General features: G+C 47.9%; 2 protein-coding genes across 2 annotated transcripts; both read left to right on the top strand.

Moving 5' to 3' along the window:
- The first annotated feature begins 1,166 nt into the window (after positions 1-1,166).
- LOC121344430 (glutathione S-transferase theta-1) lies at positions 1,167-10,580 on the top strand. The gene is made up of 6 exons (XM_041420374.1): positions 1,167-1,353; positions 1,457-1,513; positions 4,453-4,540; positions 5,688-5,838; positions 8,994-9,170; positions 10,167-10,580. The coding sequence occupies exons 1-6, from the start codon at positions 1,242-1,244 to the stop codon at positions 10,365-10,367; spliced, it is 786 nt and encodes a 261-aa protein (XP_041276308.1). The 5' UTR covers positions 1,167-1,241; the 3' UTR covers positions 10,368-10,580.
- Positions 10,581-13,059: 2,479 nt separating this feature from the next.
- On the top strand, positions 13,060-15,289 carry LOC121344501 (D-dopachrome decarboxylase). Its single transcript, XM_041420517.1, has 3 exons — positions 13,060-13,225; positions 13,313-13,488; positions 14,293-15,289. Exons 1-3 carry the CDS (start codon positions 13,118-13,120, stop codon positions 14,363-14,365), a joined length of 357 nt encoding a protein of 118 aa, XP_041276451.1. The 5' UTR covers positions 13,060-13,117; the 3' UTR covers positions 14,366-15,289.
- The last annotated feature ends 3,473 nt before the right edge of the window (positions 15,290-18,762 follow it).

The following is an 18,762-nucleotide window of genomic DNA, read 5'->3' as shown; positions in this document are numbered from 1 at the left end:
GTCTGGCTGAGAAACTGAAAAATTCTTACAGTGCTCTTCTAAATCTGAAAGTTCTGAACCCCTAGAAATGTTCCAGTTTGTAATTTGTCTAGTCCACAAGCTCCCAGCTCAGTACCCAAGCCTTTTCACATGAAAAAGAGCAACTGATCCTCCAGTTTCCCCTCCCTGAGATTCCCATGGCTCTTTCCAAAGATCTGTGTATGACGTACAAGCTCTCTGGCACAGCACTGATAGCGAGGTGTCAGCACAGCTGAGGTGGGTTTGACTGGGGGTGACTTTGCCCCGAGTGGTTCAGCTGCTCTATCTCGCAGGTCCCAGAAGTCCCTGTACCCAGCCAGCAGTCACCTTCCCGAATCACACAGCTGTGAAACGCTCTGGGCTCAGTGCAAGTGACAAATACCAGGGACAGGAAAGTCACTTTGAGGGAGTATGCAGATGTAATGTCCACAGAGAAGTCCTCCACACTTCACTGCCATTCAGATGTCACCTTGCAGCAGAGACTATGTGACCAAAGAATTATGTTCTGAACGGAAAGCCCTACTGAGATCTGGCGGTGTGTGATTAACACTGCCTTAGAGGACACTGTGCAAAGGCCCTGTCTGCAGCGTGGCACAACCCTGCAGAAGTGTGTTACAAAACTCAGCATTTACCTTGTGAACGTCGTAGTGGGATGCTGTGGGTGAGAGCAGCTCCCGAGCCCCTGCGGTGCCAGCCAAAGCTGGGGTGGGGAGTGCCAGTCCCCTCTCTCTTACTGCTTACTACCAACCTTTGAGGGTGGTAATTGACCGCTACTCGTGTCACTACTCACGTTCCCTTCCCTTCCCTTCCCTTCCCTTCCCTTCCCTTCCCTTCCCTTCCCTTCCCGAAGGAAAATTAATGAACACGATGCCAGCCGCAGCGGGCCGGGGCCGCCTGACGCTGTGGGAAGGGAGCTCTGCAAGCCCCGTCCCAGCTCCGGCCGTGCCTCCCGGCCCCGGCTGAGGTGGGCTCTCCTGGGGTCCTCCGGAGGAGAGCGGCGTCCGCGGTGCCCCCAGGGCACAGACCCCGCTCCCGGTGCCCCCAGGGCACAGACCCCGCTCCCGGCGCCCCCGCCCCGCACGGCGGCCGGCGCGGCCCGGGGGAGGGAAGGAGGGAGGGACGGAGGGCACCTCCCGCCCGGCGCGGCTCGGCCCCCGCGGGCCCAGGCGGAGCGGCTCCGGGCGGCCGGCGGCAGAGCCGCGGCAGCTCCCCGCAGGGTCGGGATGGGGCTGGAGCTGTACCTGGACCTGCTCTCGCAGCCCTGCCGCTCCATCTACATCTTCGCCCGGAGCAACAACATCCCCTTCGAGTTCAAGCACGTGGAGCTGTTCAAAGGTGGGACGGGCGCGGCCGCCGCCGCGCTGCCCTGAGGCGTTGGGGCCGGGGCGGGCGCGGCCCCGCGGGCCGCGGGCTCAGCCCCTTTCTTGGCTCTTGGCAGACTCGGTGCTGGGGAAGAAGCCGGCGGCCGGGAGCGGAGCGGAGCAGCCCCTTGCAGGTGAGGCCAGGGCAGGGCAGGGCACGGGAGGGTCCCCAGGGGCCGAGCGGGTCCCCGGGCGGGGAGGGGAGGGACGGACGGGCCGCAGGCGCCCGGCGCTGTAACGCGATCCCCGGCGGGGCCGGGCTGAGCCCGCCGCTGCGGCCCCGGACCGGCCGGGGTTTGCTCTCACGGACCCCGGGGGAGCCCTTTCGCCTCCCGGCACAGGAGCTGCAGCGTGTCCCTCGGCCCGGTGAGAGGGAAGGACGAGCTGCCCGGGTCAGCCGGGTGATGCTGAATCCCTGCGCTCCCAGGCGCCTTGAACGCCGTGGTTTGGCCGTGCGGCTCCAGTGCCCAGGGCAGTCTCGTAGCTCTGCTGCATCTATTTTTGTGGCTCTCCAAGGAATGTTCCTCTAGCCATTTCTTGCAAATTAGTCACACTGACAGCCGAGGAGTGCTCTGGGAATGCTGTAGTTTGCGGCAGCACTGTTCAGGCTCCTCCAGCTGTATGACTGTTGCCCAGTTAAATGTTGAGTTTTCCTGTAAATTGTTACTTTTGTGCCCAAGGCAAAGCACGTTACTTCGAAACCCTTGGTTGAGGATTAAATGATTAGGCAGGTATGTGACTGGCAAATAGAGTGGGATTTCCCCCCTTCTATTTCCATAAAAACTTCTCCACTGCTCTTTTCACCCACCAATAAACCTCCTCCTCTGCACTATGACTTAGGCTTAAGATTTCCTCATGTGTGCAGCCTGCCCTGCTTCTTGACTGTGGATACTCTGCTGTTAAAGTTAGACCTCAAAGCCCAACAATACACACTGTGTGTGTATCTATATATATATCTATATATCTATACCTCCATCCATCCTTGGGAGCCATCAAGAACTGATTACTCCACGTACAACTGATTTTAAAGACCTGCAAGTCAAGCCAACATCACAGGAATGATAAAGATGGACCACCCAATACCACTAAACAAAAAGGCTGCCTCTGCTGGCTGGAAGAGAGGCACAAGCTTAAATTCTGCTAAACTGCAAAACAAATATTGGTCTCTATTTTCATACAATAAGCAGTGGGTCCCAATGAAGCAGCCTGGAGCCAGTGTTCACACCAATGTATGTACCAATTCACAGCTCAGTCAGAGTTCTCAGCACTGGTCTTTTATGTCTATCTGAAAACCAAAGTAACTGATTCCATCCCCAGACTGGTGCAGGCTGTGTCACAGACACTGACCTACTGTCCAACCTGCTGTAATGACAAGGTAGCCCCGTCAGGGAAAAAATATGCTCAGTATTCCTGCTAGAATTGCTGTATGATGAAAGCTCTCTGAAATCTGATTCAGGCTGCCCTCACCCACTGCTTACTTCTCATGTCCTTGTTTCTTAGTTCCCTGCTGCCCTGGATAATAAACACAGACAGCAGGACAACCAAACATCTGGGTCTGACGAGGGACTGCTCGTTAGCTGTAAGCATTACCGACTGGCAACTTTCTACTGCATTTTTCCAAAGACCAGGTGAACACTAGAGATCTCACCAGAGCTGAGTGTGTGGTGACCACTGGCCTTTGGGGCCATCCTAAAAGCACAAAACAAAGCACCTTCCCTGAGCAACTGCTTGCATTACAGTAGATTTACAAATATGTACCTCGCTGTTTCTGTGATACAAATCATGGGGGTGAGACATCCTGTACTTTGCCCACTTTTGGACATTTTTATTTTTATAGTCAATTTTCTCAGTTATTAGGCTTACCTTGCACTTTCTGTCAGACTATTATTTTCAAGAAGCCCTGCCTAGGGTTTCCTACCACTCTTGACAGTGTTGCCTGGTTCTGGTGTGCAGAAGCCATATTCACAGCAGGCAGCCAGAGACTTTTCCTAATGAAAGGGAAAATGTGGATTTGAATCCCTTCAAATAGCAGATGAGTGTAAACCTTAGTCTCTGATGAAGCCACATTGGAATTAAAAAAAACCAAAAGAAACAAGGTAGAGGCTAGTCAGCTGGAGGGGAGAACAAGTGGTAATGTATGCTGTGCTTGATTTAACTCATTATGTGAAATCGATATAAGGGAACACAGTCTGTAATTGTAATGCAGCAACCTGCCTTCTCCCACCCTTCCCAAACCACCTGCAAATAAACTTGTTTGTCCAGAGGCTGGTTTTATTTCCCAGAGACTATTTCCTACTGCACATTTGTCTAGTAATGTAGACACTGACACTGCTTCCTCAATGGGTACAAATAGTTCTTAGAGATGGAGGTCACTATAAGTTAATGATCCTTTTTCTTGTCTTTTTTTGAACAAAGGGAGTTTTGTACACGACCTCCAGCTGGTCACGCTGATTTGATCAGGATTAGCACTTTAATTGTCATGTCTCCTCAGGAGAACTTAAAACAAGCAAAGCAAACAAATTCCTCACAGTTTTTCTTGCTCAGGTGTTCCTGGGCTGTTGTGCAATTCCCTGGCATTTAACTGCAGACTGGCAAGTCTGGTGCCAGCAGTGGGAAACTGAAAGCCTGATTAGATAGTCAGCTGTTAATTCCTCCAAGGGACTGTGGAGTTTAAATTCTTACAGAAAGGTGTCTTCCTCCTGTGTTTTCCTGTTAGAGCCAGGAGTAACACAGTCAGGTGTAGTGCAGGGTTGAGGTGTGTGAGCTTCCCTGCCCCTAGCCAATGTCCACTCTGTCAGTAAGTTCTGCAAGTATCCTGGTACCCTAGTCAAGCAAAAGAACCCCGTTAGAAATATCAGAATATAAACTGCTCCATGCCACGTGGCCAGCCTGAGCCTGCTGCCTCTGCAGACAGCTCTTACGCTGACTCTGCCATTTCAATGCCTTTCACTTGTGAGCTGTGACCCTATTGGGAAAACCTCACACAGTTCACTGATCATCCAGCTGGCTGCAGGTATTTCATTTATCATGCACTGGCAGATACACTTCTAACCTCAGACTTGTCTGTTCTTAGGGCCATCAAACAGTGAAGGTGCAAGCAAAGTCAGCCTCTTGAAGAAAGTACCAGCACTGAAGGACGGAGACTTCACCCTTGCAGAATGGTAAGAACTCAGTCCTTTGACTTCCTTGGGTACCAGCAATCTGTGCTGCATTCAGAAGATGTCATTCCCATGGAATAATTAAGGATCACAGAATATATGATCACGCCGGTTATTTTTAATAGTATAACCTCATTTGATCTCTTTCCACTTTCTGTTTGAATTATCTTTCAGAATGTAAACAACTCAGCTGACTTAGCTTCTTCATCTCACCCTGAATGCACTTACCTCAAAATGGGATTATAAACATTTCTGGGAGATGTTTAAAGCTTATAAAAATCCCTTTCACCCTAGGAAAAGAAATCCCATTTACTCTAGGAAAGAATTCTGTTTATCTGAGTTAGTCATAAAGGCTGAGAGAACATCTACACAGATAAAATTTAGGCTTTACATTAAAAGATTATTATGGAGACTGGTTAATGATGTCATAATACTGAAACAATTGAACTATAGCAGTATCAGCATGGCAGGGGTGTCTGCATTTTCTTCCATTTTGTCAGCACATTTTCTGTGGCTTTTTTTGGTAGTAATAACCTTAGTGTTGTTGCAGATGACTTAAGATATTTTTCCATCTGACTTCTGCCAGTTAGTGAAAGTATGAACATCTGGACACAAAACACAAAAAGATTCTGTAGGGTTTCCTTGCTGAGACTTCCACTGACTTCAGTGGAAGCTGCATGCTGGAGATAGACCTGATGAAAAGGCAGCAATAACCCATCAGAGAGTTTAATTTCATACACAGGCACAGAAACAGCGCAGGTCTCAGAGAGATGGGTCAGAACAGACAGGGAGCAAGTGGAGTCACCATCACTGACAGATGATCAGGAAGGTTTATTGTTTGTTTACCCCAGTGTATTTACCCCCAGTACTGTCCAGCAGCACTACAAAACAGTGCTGTGATTTTCCAGCAGGTTAAAGTTTTCATGGAAGCTGAGGTGATTAAGGACCACTGATGTCAACATTGAATTAGATGATTGAATTGATTAGATGTCAACATGAATTAGATGCCTTTATATGGTCCCTAGACTCCACTGGAAATGCTGATCTGAATGTTTTTTAGTGGAAGCACTAGGTTGAGAAGGAGCAGGAGTGGGAGCTTAGACAAGCGTTCTGCCTGACTCTTTCTTGTCTCCTGCTGGTGCGTGAGCAGCACTGCCATCCTGCTGTACCTGAGCCGCAAGTACAACACTCCTGACCACTGGTACCCCTCGGACATTCAGCAGCGGGCCCGTGTGGATGAGTACCTGTCCTGGCACCACGCCAACATCCGGGCCAATGCCCCTAAGACCATGTGGATCAAGGTAAGGAGACTGAATGTAAAAACACGAGTGAAGTGATGTTGTCCTGGGAGAGTACTGAGCATCTTAACAGCCCCAATTCAGAGACTGTTGTGATGAAACAACAAACCTGGGCTGTTCCTAGCTGAAAACTGTGGGAATCTATAAAATCAGAGGGTTTTGGGAAAGCTGCAAAAGGTAGGCTTCAGAGATAGCAGAACTGTGATTAGACCTAAGCAGTAGCCATAAGATAAGTCAGCAGAAAAATTATGTAAGAAGTAGAAAAGTAAGGACAAATAGAAAAATGGTCTGTGTATTAATGCTTGGCTAGAGTAACTCCCTAAGCTGCAGAAAAATCTATCTAGCAAGATATTAGGAAGTTCTAAGCTTAATAATGGAGCTCTGTGCATTGTGTTTTAAGGCTTACAAACAGGTATTGTATTCGAAATAAGCAAGCATTGTTTAACCGAAGGTACGTGTGCTCATAGTGGTCGGATAGAACTACTGTCAACGTGCTTTTGGGTTGTGTGATTAGTCAAAAAACTTTTAAAGTAAGTTGTAACATTAAGTTCTTGGTCTGCTGCCTGGGATGTGAACTGCTGGCATCTTCCCATTGTCATAACCACGTAATGAGACTGATGCTGGAAAATAAAATAGCTCAAGATGCATTCCTCAGCAGTCCCATCCTGTTCGTGATTTGTACATAGCCCCCAGCCAGTGATAAAAGGAGCTCTTGGGGAGAGAGCTGTTCCAAACTGATCAACATCTGGCAAAAGCAGATTTGGCCATTTCGGTTTTTCCCTTAGAGAAGGTCTGGTACAGAAGGTCTCAAACCCAACAGACTTTCATTGCATGGATTTGTGAGTGAATATGTAACAGACTTAGTATTGCTTCCAAGGGCCTCCCCCGCCCGGCACAGCTGTGCAGAGTGTGCACATAGGCAGAGTTTGGCTTTGGTGAACATGCGTTTTGTTCCTGGAAGCAGAAAGACTTGCATTCTTCATACAAGTTCCTGCAGCCTCCTAAGGGTGGAAATCCAGAGGGAGTCTTCTGCTTCCAGCACACTTCTGTGATTCTCTGAAATAGGCGTAGGGACAGAGAGCAGAGAGACACTGAGAGGCAGATTTTCTTTACTCAGTGTAGTCAGGCCAATTCACCTGATTCATCCTGAGCCAGAAAATCATTTAGTATCAGATGATTTTGCTGGACACCTATTTACAGCTGACTCACCAGACAGTTAATGCAACCATCCCTAGAGAGACCTAGGTGCAAGTATATTTCTGTGAGGTCAGCTGGTATGGAATTTCAAATGAAATCAGGATTGCTAGTAAACAGGTAACTTCACTCCTCTCTTGTAAAGTTGCCCTTGTTTGTGCCTAACAAAGCATATCAGGACTCATTTATCTTCTTGAATGTATTGGTATTTGATTTTTTGGCTATAGAGTACAGAGAAGCAACTCAAATATTAGGCAGATTCATACAAGAAGCAGTTTCTTCCAGTCTGTGCAGGCTGTCACTGCAGTGCTCCAAGGGAAAGAAATCCAACTAATTGCTGCTGATAGTGATTAGATAGCCCAGATACAGAAAGGGTCCTCGAAATAACTGTAAATATGGAAAAAAATAAAGCCACCATGTAAAAGAAGCATATTAGCTAGAAATGGGAGAAGATAGACAGCCCTGAGATAAGGAGAAGGAAGAAGATGCTGTTGCAAGCGATTTTGCCCAAAGAGATCCCATCATGCATAATTGGAACCACTTAGGAAGAGAATTGGCCACAAATTTTCGGATGAAATGGATTCCACATGTATTTGGCCAAAATCCTGGCTTGGATTAAGCAATCTGAATTTGAATTGTTGAATATACTAGCAGTAAGCAGAAATTCAGTTCACTCGCACCGACAGAAATTTGTGTTTATAATTTTGATTCTCTAAACAAACTGCACTTTAGCTGCAGAAGGTGAAGGCAGCACAGCTGTGAAACACTGGGGGCTTCAGTGGTGCATATACCTCTGTGACTGGTGAAAAATATTGTGGAAAGGCAACTACCCCCTGTGTGGTATTCACTTTCTCTGAATAGAGACATAATTCTGTCTCCCAGGATTTTTCCTGGAGAAGGCAGTGAGAAGCTCAGACAAGAGAAAACAATTCTTATCTTTATTTGCTGCTCCTGTTGTTTGGCACACGTGGAATATGTTATGGAGATTGTTTACCGAGAGTGATTTGTTAATTGGACACCTGTGAGGGTTGTTTGATTGATTGGCCAGTTGGGTGGAAGCTGTGTCCTGACTGTCTCCAGACAGGCATGGGTTTTTGTTTAGTATCTTTGTAGTATAGTATCTTTTTAGTATAGTATCTCTTTAGTATGTAATTTAGTATAGTATTAGTGTAATATAGTATAGTTTAATAAAGCAGTTGTTCAGCCTTGCAAATCATGGAGTCAGAGCACATTATTCCCTGGCTGGGGGATCGTCTGTTTCTACTACACCCCCTGTGCCAGCAGGTCTGTGCAGACACAGGGACTGCACTTCCGTGACTGCTCCAGAAAAATTTCTAGTGGTATAAAGAATGATGCTTTAAGCTACTGAAAGGTTTGTGTAAAAATGGTGTTGACCACTTCCAGCCTTGCTAGCTGCTGTCACACAGAGGAAGCCATTTCTGTCTCTTCAGCCGGTGTTGATGAATCCTAGTCCTTCCAATGCTCCTGCCATAGGCACTGCCATTCCCTCCTCTCCATCACCCTGCAGGACAGGCAGCTGCCTCTGCACCCCATTCCACAGCAGGGTGGGTGGCTGCTGGGCAGCTGCTGGTGGCACAGAGCATGTAGCAGGGGTGACTGTGGCAGAGCTTTGTCTTCCCTGGAGCTGTTGTCCATTTTTCTTTTGTAGCCTAGCAGAGTGGAATGGGCGGGCACAGCTGCCAGGCACAAAATGAGGTGAGGATCCTTGATTTTGTTCCTCACATTGCTGCTGGTAAGCTGGAGGTCATTGCCGTGGCAGGTCACACTTAGGACTGCTGGTGTGCTCTCTGTCCAGGAGCTCCGTGGAGCTGCCACAGCCCGTGAAGCTCTGCCATCCCCTCCTGTGGCTTTATTGCAAGGCACTGATGGTCACGGGGTGTAACTTCAATGACTACTACCAGAGAAGATGGTCATGTGTGCTGTTATGTCCCTTCTCTCCTCAGGTGTTGATTCCCCTCTTCACAGGGCAGCCACTGCCCTCGGAGAAGCTCCAGGAGGTTATGGAGGGGCTGTCCACTTCCCTGAAGCAATTTGAGGAGAGGTTTCTGCAGGACAAGGCTTTTATCATTGGGAGTGAGATCTCCCTGGCAGATCTTGTGGCCATTGTGGAACTGATGCAAGTGAGTGCCTGGAGCATGGTGAGGAAGCACAAGGGAAAGCAGATGCTGCTGAGCAGGGAGGGGGCAGCACGTGGTAATTCTTCACTAGCAGGAGAAGTGAGGGCATATTTTGGCAGAACTGGCCTAACACAATGGGGAGAATGTGGGAGTGGGTTCAGAACAGCAATGAAAATTGGAAAAAAAAGCTGGCTGCAACAGATCTCTTTTGTTTCTCATCTGTAGCAATGACCTTTTCTTCATTTTTTTATCACGACTTTCTTTTTAACCTCCAAAGAAGGAGGTAATATATATAAATGAGAAGCAATAACATACAGGTCTGATGCAATGAGACAACCATATAGGAATATTTCTATCACTGAAGAATACTTGCCCATGCTATGCCATGTCTAGAAGATGAAATAATTAATCTCAGAGGCAATCAATTAAGTTTGTTACAAACTGATTTTTCCCTGCCAGGCCACCAGGGCCTAGATCCTGCAGCCCAGCAGTGATTTCCTTCTCCCAGTTCAGTGTCCAAGGGACTGAAAACCAGCACTTCTTCTTCTCTACAATGTGTTCCAGAGAGTGGCACAGGCAGAAAGCAGAAGTGGGGTAGATTATATTAATTAGGACACTGGTTCAGTTAAACACTTCACATTTTGTGCTGGATGTTGCTGTATAATCCAGCACTCTCTACTGCAAACTGGGCAGTGATCCCTGGAACTGCCAGCCCACCACATCTTCAGTGTTGTGGCTGAAAATCACTCACAGAATGTGGTCATCTCTGCTGCCCTAAACAGCTATTCCAGCACCCAGGAACTGATGCCCTTTAAAATACAGGCTAGCTTTTGTGTTCCCCAGACAGGTACACTGACCAGAGATTTCCCTCCTTCCTACTGCTCCTCCATAAGCTCTTCCTTTTTTTCCCCCTTTACCTGCAAGTATCCTTTTAGTGCCTGTTGTCTCAGCTGAGAAGTGACTGCCCCAAGCCTCACTGTTGCTCTCTCCTTTCTGCAGCCTGTTGGAGTTGGCTGTGACATCTTTGAAGACAGACCCAGGCTGAGGGAGTGGCGCAGGCGGGTGGAGGATGCTGTGGGGAAAGAGCTTTTTTTCCAAGCCCATGAGATGATCCTCAATATCAAAGAACTGAGCAATATTCAAATTGATCCACAGCTGAAAGAGCAACTGGCACCTGTGCTGATGAAGATGTTGAAATGAATTAACCTATCTTAGCATTTGTCCTGCCTTTTTTTTTCTTTTTAACTTCTTCTCTGACATCCAGTTCTCCATGTAACTGGAAAGAGCACTGTAATTCTAACACAGAAATTGCAGAGTGGGCCAGATATTTCTTGTATCTTTGGGGGTGGAAGTGGGGAATGTTTATAACCTAAAACATTAAATTTATACAGAAGGCTGAGGCCCTACAGGTCACTTAACATGCATCTGGATTTTATTTCAGTGTCTGTCTTCTCAGAGATGGTAGAGACAAGAATGGTATTTCCTGACAATTCAAGCCAGCCTACAAACTGGGAATGTTAAAGAACTGAGTAGGATGAGGATCACTGTTTCCACTTTTAACATTTGTACTGCAAAGTGTGTCTGATCCTCCTCTTCCCAGCATGTGTCTGCACAGACAAGTAGAGCACAAAGCTACTTCACAAAAGTGAAAAAAAATAATTTAAAGGTTTCTTATTGTTGAGGCATCTTGCTTGACTGTCCATGTACATGCCACACTTCTTTTTCCCTTGAAGTTCCTTTGAGAAATTTTTTTGTATTTCTACAATGGTGAATCTTCATAATTCTTCACTTCAGCTGCTTCTTTGGATTTCTGAAAGCCTGGCTTCTGTTGGTGCTCTGTCTACCAGTACATGTGTGGCAGCAGCTGTTCTTGGAGATTCATGCTGCTGGTGGCCACAGCCTTGGAATAACTGCCTACCTAAAACCCATGTTGATATTATATAGGGAGTACCCTGAAAGAATGCATTCACAGTGTTTTTGTGAAAGAGAACATGACAGTACACAAATTGGGTTTTTTCCATGGTAATACTGTAATAGCACATTTCTCCTAGGAAATGCAGAGAGGGAATAAATGCAGACATGCTCTTCTGAGACTGTTTTGGATGGAAGTTCACCAAGTAAGTCACCCAGTGCAGCTGAAGTAATAAGAGAAATTTTGTGGCATTGAGCAACACATGCATCACAATAAAAGGGCAAAAAGTTGTTTTGGAGCTTTTGGGCTCTTTTTCTTGGCTGTTTGTTTCTGCTCAGTTATAGCTCAAACACAAAATCTTTTTGAATTGCAGCACAATTTATGAGATAAAACTGAGCAAATACAACCATTTCCAGTTTCTTCAGTTGAAAATAACAAATTGTAAAGGATGCAGAAAATGGTGGAATATACATCTGTATATTTCCATTCATAAGTAGTTGTTGTCCTTACCCTAAAATCCTTGCCAAAAAATTCTTCCTGTAAAGACTAAAACAAAATGAGTAATGGAATTCAGGAATTGCCTCTTTCACTAATCAAATAATTGTTTGGGTTTTTTTCCTCTAGTGCTACCATGTCTTGGCTAGTGACATTTTTTGCTGGAAAATTCTAAAAAAAGTGTTGTTTTCTCATGGTGTTTTTTACCAAGGTTTCACTTCTAGATACTACTCTGTCCTAGAAATCTTTGCCCAGCCTTCTTCCTGGCTGTTTTCTGCACATAACTCTTTGTGCCAATATTGTCTTCACTAGCAGCAGTGAAGGCCAAGCAATTCCCTAAGGAAAAAAAAAAAAAAAAAAAAAAAAAAAATTAGCAGTTTCATCAGTTTTCATTAGCGTTGTCTAGAATTGTAGAAAACCAAGATGTCAATTACACAAGGCAAATTTTCCCAACAGTTTTGTGCCTTAAATGACGACCTTTTAGTACAGCTGGTTCATAACCCTTTGTTGTAAACGAGCTCATGGAACCTCACTGGACATAGCTCAGCTTCTGAGAAGCCTCTGATCTCTAGTTTAGACACCTGTGATCTGTAGATTAGACCGTCCCTGTGAGCCAGCATGCCGAGGTCACTTACCAGCCTGAGAGTTCAAAGTCCTGATTGCTCAAAGGCCTTGTAATTAATACACGTTGGATAAAGCAGTAAACCTCTCTACTTGCTTTTTAATTTCTTGTAGTGTTTGTTGTTAAGAGAAATTACTGCACTTCCATTCTCAGCCCTCCCTGCACAGAGGTGTCTGTTGTAGAGACCTGAAATGTTTTTTTCCACTGGCAGTAAGGGCCATCACAAAACTCATTCTACCCATCCATTAATGAGATGTGATAGCTTTGGTTGTAGTAAAGCAAGGCAACCCTGACGCTCAGGGAGAAAGGAGGCATCTGACTCCATCTTATCAGAAGGCTAATTTATTACTTTATTATACTATATTATTCTGTTCTATATTACACTGTATTACATGACATCTAAACTGAATCTGCCAAGCGCTCAACTGCACTCATCTCAGGACTGTCACCGACAGTCCCGACACACACACGCACACACTTGGCCCTGACAAGCCAAGGAAACAAAAAACCATCACTTTGGGTAAACCATCTCCATACTGCATTCTACTTTTGCACAAACACAGGCACAGCAAATGAGGTAAGAATTGTTTTTCCTTTCTCTGAGGCTCAGAGAATGTGAATCCCAGAAATACTCTTGGGAAGTTGTGCCTTGCTTTTCTCTGTGAAGAGAAATGTGGCTACATTTGGTCTCACAGCCTTCAATGCACACGCCAGCAATGCCCACGGAGAGTCCCAAAGGCGCGGCAGCCGGCTGCTGCAGCTGTGCTGAAGCGGAGTAAGGCGGCGGGGCTGGCACGGAGCGAGGGGCAGCGGCAGGCCCGGACGCGCTCCGCTGCTGCGGGCGGTCCCGGCGCTGAGCCCGCCCCCGCCGCGGCTCGGCCGCCGGGGCAGGGCCGGGCCGGGCCGCGGGGCAGCAGCGCCATGCCGTTCGTGGAGCTGGACACCAACCTGCCGGCCGAGCGGCTGCCGCCGGGGCTGGCCCAGACTCTGTGCGCCGCGACCGCCGACATCCTGGGCAAACCGGCGGAGGTGAGCGGGGCTGGGCCGGCGGGGCAGGGACGGGGGGCGGCGGGGCTGCCGCGGGCTGACCGTGGCTAACCGTGGCTGTCCCGGCAGCGCGTGAACGTGACGGTGCGCAGCGGGCTGCCCATGGTGCTGTCGGGCTCGGCCGAGCCCTGCGCCCAGCTGGTGGTCTCGTCCATCGGCGTGGTGGGCACGGCGGAGCAGAACAAGGGGCACAGCGCCCGCTTCTTCGAGGTCCTGACGGCGCAGCTGGGCCTCGGCCCCGATCGGTGAGTGCGGCCTGGCGGGGGCTCAGCCCGGGGCGGGCACCGTGCTCTGCCCAAGGGCAGCGAGAGCGTCCTCCCATCGGGCCTGCAGGTCTGTGTGGTCCGTGGACGTGGAACGCGACAAACAAGTGCCAAGGGGAGGTTCAGAGCAGGGGAAATAGTGGCAGTTCCCGTGTCCTCCGGGAGACTAAGCTGTAATACAGATCCAAACGAGACTGCAAACACTAAGTGCTCGAGGATGCTGAATCCCAGACATGTGGTTTGGAGCCAGATAAAACCGTAGACTGGTATGCACTTGTTGAGCAGTGTGGCATTACTGTTCTCTGAAGATCAGTAGTTAGAGTTGGTGAAACTGGTGTGAAAGCCCACTGGAATTGGTAGAGCTTCGCCCTGACGGGGTGTCACCCTGCCAGATGCTGGAACAAGGCTGTTCCTGAAGGTCAGCCATGCCCATCTCTGCTTGTCTTACCCATCTCCCCAAAGGAGACTGATAATAGTACTTCCCTGGTTCTTGGGTGCTGTCAGGATAAATCCCTGACAAGATTATGTACTATGTGGCTCCTTCTAAAACGGACAAGTATTTCATTTAAAGCGTTGAAATACAGACTGCTTTTGTTTGTGTGGGTGAAGTCTGTTTGTACCCTGACCCATGCACAGTTTACGTTTCTTTCTGTTAAATGAACAACCTGAAGTGTAAGACAGTGAGACCCTAGTGAAGATTTTCTTCTATGTTGCAAACTGGGCAACAATAATGTTTAATTATAAAATAATGTTTCCTGTCCACATTTTTGCTCTTATACCCAAAAGGATTGTCATCCGCTTTTACCCACTGGAGCCCTGGCAGATCGGCAAGAACAGGACAGTCATGACATTCCTGTGATCCTTGGAGCAGCTGCTGGAACCAAGTCATGATGAAGGCAACCCAGAGATGATCAGCTCTGTCTGCTTGTTTCCCCTTGTGATCAAATCTGTGTAGCTCGATTCACTTTTGTCTTTGCGTCCTGTACACACAAAGCTCAACAGTGAGGCAATCAACTGATTTTACTGTAATAGTTCAAAGTCTTTGTCTCAAGCTCAGGCCTAGACAAAGCTGCTTGTAGCAGTAAAAAAATTAATTCTAGCACATTGGCTTTACTGAGGACCAGAGAGGTTCTGAGGTTTATCTAGTTTTTCTCATAGTTTGCAAGGCAGAAAAAAATCCTTTTTTCTGTTTCTCTGTGGCAACAGAAGGGTCTCAGGCCAGCAAAGATGACCTGGAAGTCAAATTCTTTTATTTTTCAGACTCCCCTGAAAGCACTTTCTGGAAAGAGAGGTGATTATTGAGAGAGAAGTTTAGGGATTGAAGGCTCATGTCAGATCTTGTGCTCTGTGCTCTGCCCTTGCCACCTCCTGTGACTGCTCCTGCAAAGTGTTCCTTGTTCACAAGGTTTCCAGGGCTCAGTGTCTGTCTGCTGGTGGCAGTGGCTGGAGGAGAGAGTCACTTCTAAAGACCTGCACTGTGTCACCAGAAAATATTTTGAAGTTTCTCTACTGCCAGCTTTAATTCCTGTTATTCACTGTTTGTTCAGAGTCCTTTTCCTTGTTCTTATGGGGAGTTTTGGGATGATACAGCATCTCACTGTGATCTGTGGCTGATGTTTCTGGCTCAGTGTCCCTGCAGAGAAGTGTTTTGGGTTTTTAGGACCCATATACTCCCTCACTTTATAACTAGAATACACAGGGCATTTTATTAAAACAAAAGGAGGGTACTTTTTAAGTACAATGTTGCCTCTGACTTCTGCTGCTAATAAAATAATTTATCATTTCTCTTTCACTTTTTGACTTGGTCAGGGGGGAGGTCAGAGAGCTCAGCAGAGCTCAGGGCACATCCCTGGGACATGGGGGTCCATGAGAACACAAGGCTGAAGGGGGCTTCTATGCTCCTTCATCATTCTAAATGGAGTTTTCTTTGTTTATGGCTTGAAGTATCTACTAATTACCATTTTAAAATTGTTTGTTCCCTACACGCCATAAATAACTTCTGTGTTTGACAAATCTGACAGGAATACAATACCAAACACAAATTTGTGTATCAGGCTGGGGGGCTACACCTTATCTGGTTATTAAACTGTCACAAAGCTTCTTTTGATAAGTGACAGTTTACTGGCTCACAGCACTGGGGGTTTGTAGGTCTTAGTGCTTGGAGACTGACATTGTGGCTGCCCAGGTCTCTCCACTTTCTCAGGAGGTCTTTTCAATCAAAAGTTGTTGAAACTCAGGCAAAAACCAGGTAGGTGACCCGAGTCTGAGAACACTGACTCAGCAGTACTGTGTTGCAGAGAAGGGGCCCTAGCATTGCACCAGCTTGAGGTGAATATTCCAAAATGCAGAAAATATTCTCACTTTAATTCTGGCCTGCAGATGGTTCATTTCCTGGAGGTCCTTCTGCCTCCTGAAGTAACAACCAGAGACCCTTGCCAAAGCCTTTGTTTCCTTCAGAGAAAACTTGCTCAGCCCTGGGCCCCAGCTCTCTTGGTTTTGGGCCATGTTTGCCACCCTGGGGACTTCTGCAGGCTCTGCTTTCCTCACCCTTGGCTGTTCCCAGTGTTGGCTTGTGCCTGGGAGCAACTTCCCCAGGACTGCAGAGGTGAGCAAGAAGATATAAGAAAGTTCATGATCTGAAGAAATGGCCTATTTTTTACTTCATGAGCTAATGTTGGGGTAGGTTTGACAGTATTTTGGGACTCAAGAAGGATAACCCCCCTGCAAAGGGGTTATGCAGGTCCCTGGAACACCCACCAAGGCACAAACACAACCAACAAAAGCAGGAAACATTTTTCACTCCTCAGGTTGGAGAAAATCAGATACACCACCCTTATCTATGGCTGAGCAAGGACATTATAAAATCCCTTTCCCTTGCATGCAGATGGTCCCTGTTCCTTGGGCTGGAGCCTGCCTGACATCTGGAGTTAGTAGCTCCCAGCTATGGCTGATCTTTTACTGTTGTAACTTCCCAGGCTCAGCCTCCTAAGGTTAACAAATATTGCTGCTCCCCGAAGTGGCCTCTGTTGTTTGAGAACACTGTAGAGGCATATGTTCAAACTGAAAGGCAATGCCCTGATTTTGAACACTGAGTAACCATTTCCTAGCCCCAAACCTTTGGACTTTGGACAATCTTTCTGTGTATTTACACTAGAGAGGATGATGCAGGGCACCACTGGCAGGAAAGTACTGCAGGGTTCTGAGAGCTTTGTAAGCCACTCTCCAAACACAGCAGTGGGATGCTGCTGCTCACAGCAGCCCTGTGCTTGCTGTGTCATGGTGGAAAGATGGGCAGTAACACAGCTGGTACATTTGGGGTGAAGAAGGCTCTTCCTCATAGTGCTCAGGGGTGATTCAGCACAAGCTCACCTTCATCAGTGCGTGTGATACGTTGTAGCAACAGGAGCATTTAAATGTGTGAGGTTCTGTCCCACAGATGGGCCCTGCCAGCCTGTCTGGGCTGTGCTGAGGCCTCTGTGGGGCTGCAGATGGCACATCTGCTCTTTGACACTCGCTGCTGACCACATTACCCTTTATAAATAAAGTCATTTCCACACTCAGTGCTGCTGGGCTCCACTTCCCCAGATCCCAGGGGCAGCAAGTGTGTTGCCATCTCCAGCTGGCTCCATGGCAAGCTTTAGGGAAACTCGGTGGCCTTGGGCTGATTTCCAGCCCCCTGGGCAGGGGATCCACACACATTCAGGGTTTTGCCCACACACCCCACACAAGCTGCATCTGAAGCTCCTGGGGCAGAGTAACATCTGACATTCCTGTCACCTGTTGAGCAGGAGCAGTCTTTAGACCTCTTAACTTCTGAAGCTGGAATCCAAATTTTGCAGATGGGCTGCAAAAAGAGGGTGATAGGGCCGTACTTTGTGTTGGGAAGCAGCTCTGCCCAGCATTGTTTGTGCAGGTGTTAGGGTGATGGAGGGCTGAAAAGGTAATCCTTTCTGCCCTTGAACCATTTTTCTGTGAGAAATCCCCAGAGCTGCAAAAAGAGGGTGATAGGGCCTTACTTTGTGAAGGGAAGCAGCTCTGCCCAGCATTGTGCAGGTGTTAGGGTGATGGAGGGCTGGAAAGGCAATCCTTTCTGCCCTTGCACCATTTTTCTGTGAGAAATCCCATATTCAATTTGGAAGATCAGCTTCACATTTTGGAGTTGGGCTGCTGAAAGACAGTGACAATAAGCATTCCCTGGCAAGGAACCCTTGTGGTCCCAGTGTCAATGGGTCAGACAAGGCTGTCCAGGGGCACAGGAAACACCTTTCTGTCCCAGCAGCTTTTGAGTGGCATCAATCCTTGGACATATTAATTCTTGGAGGTGCTATCCAAATTTCGGTGGTGGATCCCTGAAAGGGAATGGTGATGCTTTTCCATAGGAAAGAGAACAGCTGGACCCCGTGTTTCAGGGGCAGATACCAGGCTGCCCAGGGCAGGTAAAGGCCAGCAGGACTTTGCTGTCCTGGTACTTTTGGTGTTGATGCAATCAGCCTTAAGCTGTGTCAGGGGAGGTTTAGACTGGATATTGGGAGCAATTTCTCCAAAGAAAAATTGACTCAGACATTAGACCGTGCTGCCCGTTAAAAACGGGACCAGACTCCCGGTGCTAAAGCGATTTCAGCATTTATGATAATAAAAAGAAAGGCCTAAAGCTGGGGGCCCGCGGGCCGAGCAGGAGCGCTCCCCGCTGAGGACGCTGCAGTGCTGGCACTGGGGCTGCTTCAGCAGCGATGTCCCCGATGCTCCAGGTGGAGCGGCACAAATTCAGTGGGTCAGAAGCCCCTTTTTATCCTGGTTTTGTCCCTTTGGATTGGTTTCTTTTTGGATCCTTCATTTTCATGAAGGTTTAAGGCGCTTGACTGGCCATTACAGCGCTGTCCGGGCGGGCTCGTTTCGCTGGGGGCGGTGCGCTTTACTCAGGTGTAATACGGTACATTGAGTACCGTATTTCTTATAACTACCCTTTGAACCCCTTTTACAATAACCACACTACAGTACGTGCTTAACAATTACCAACTATTTTACAACACTCTCTAACCTGTTTTTAACACTGCCCAGAGAGGTGGTGGAGTCGCCGTCCCTGGAAGTGTCTAAAGACAGACTGGCTGTGGTGTTGTGTCCCAGCCGGGACCCCGAGCCCGGAGCGCTCCCAGCCGCCGCTCCCGCCCTCCCGCCTCCCAGTGCGCGGCGCTCCCATTGGCTGGCTGCGGCGGGGCGCCTCGGCCAATGAGGCGTTGCGTTGTTGGCGCCGCGGCT

Source organism: Onychostruthus taczanowskii, unplaced genomic scaffold (assembly GCF_017590055.1).
Source record: "Onychostruthus taczanowskii isolate IOZ18803 unplaced genomic scaffold, ASM1759005v1 scaffold64, whole genome shotgun sequence".
NCBI lineage: Eukaryota > Metazoa > Chordata > Aves > Passeriformes > Passeridae > Onychostruthus > Onychostruthus taczanowskii.
This window is presented reverse-complemented; position numbering and strand designations above follow the sequence as displayed.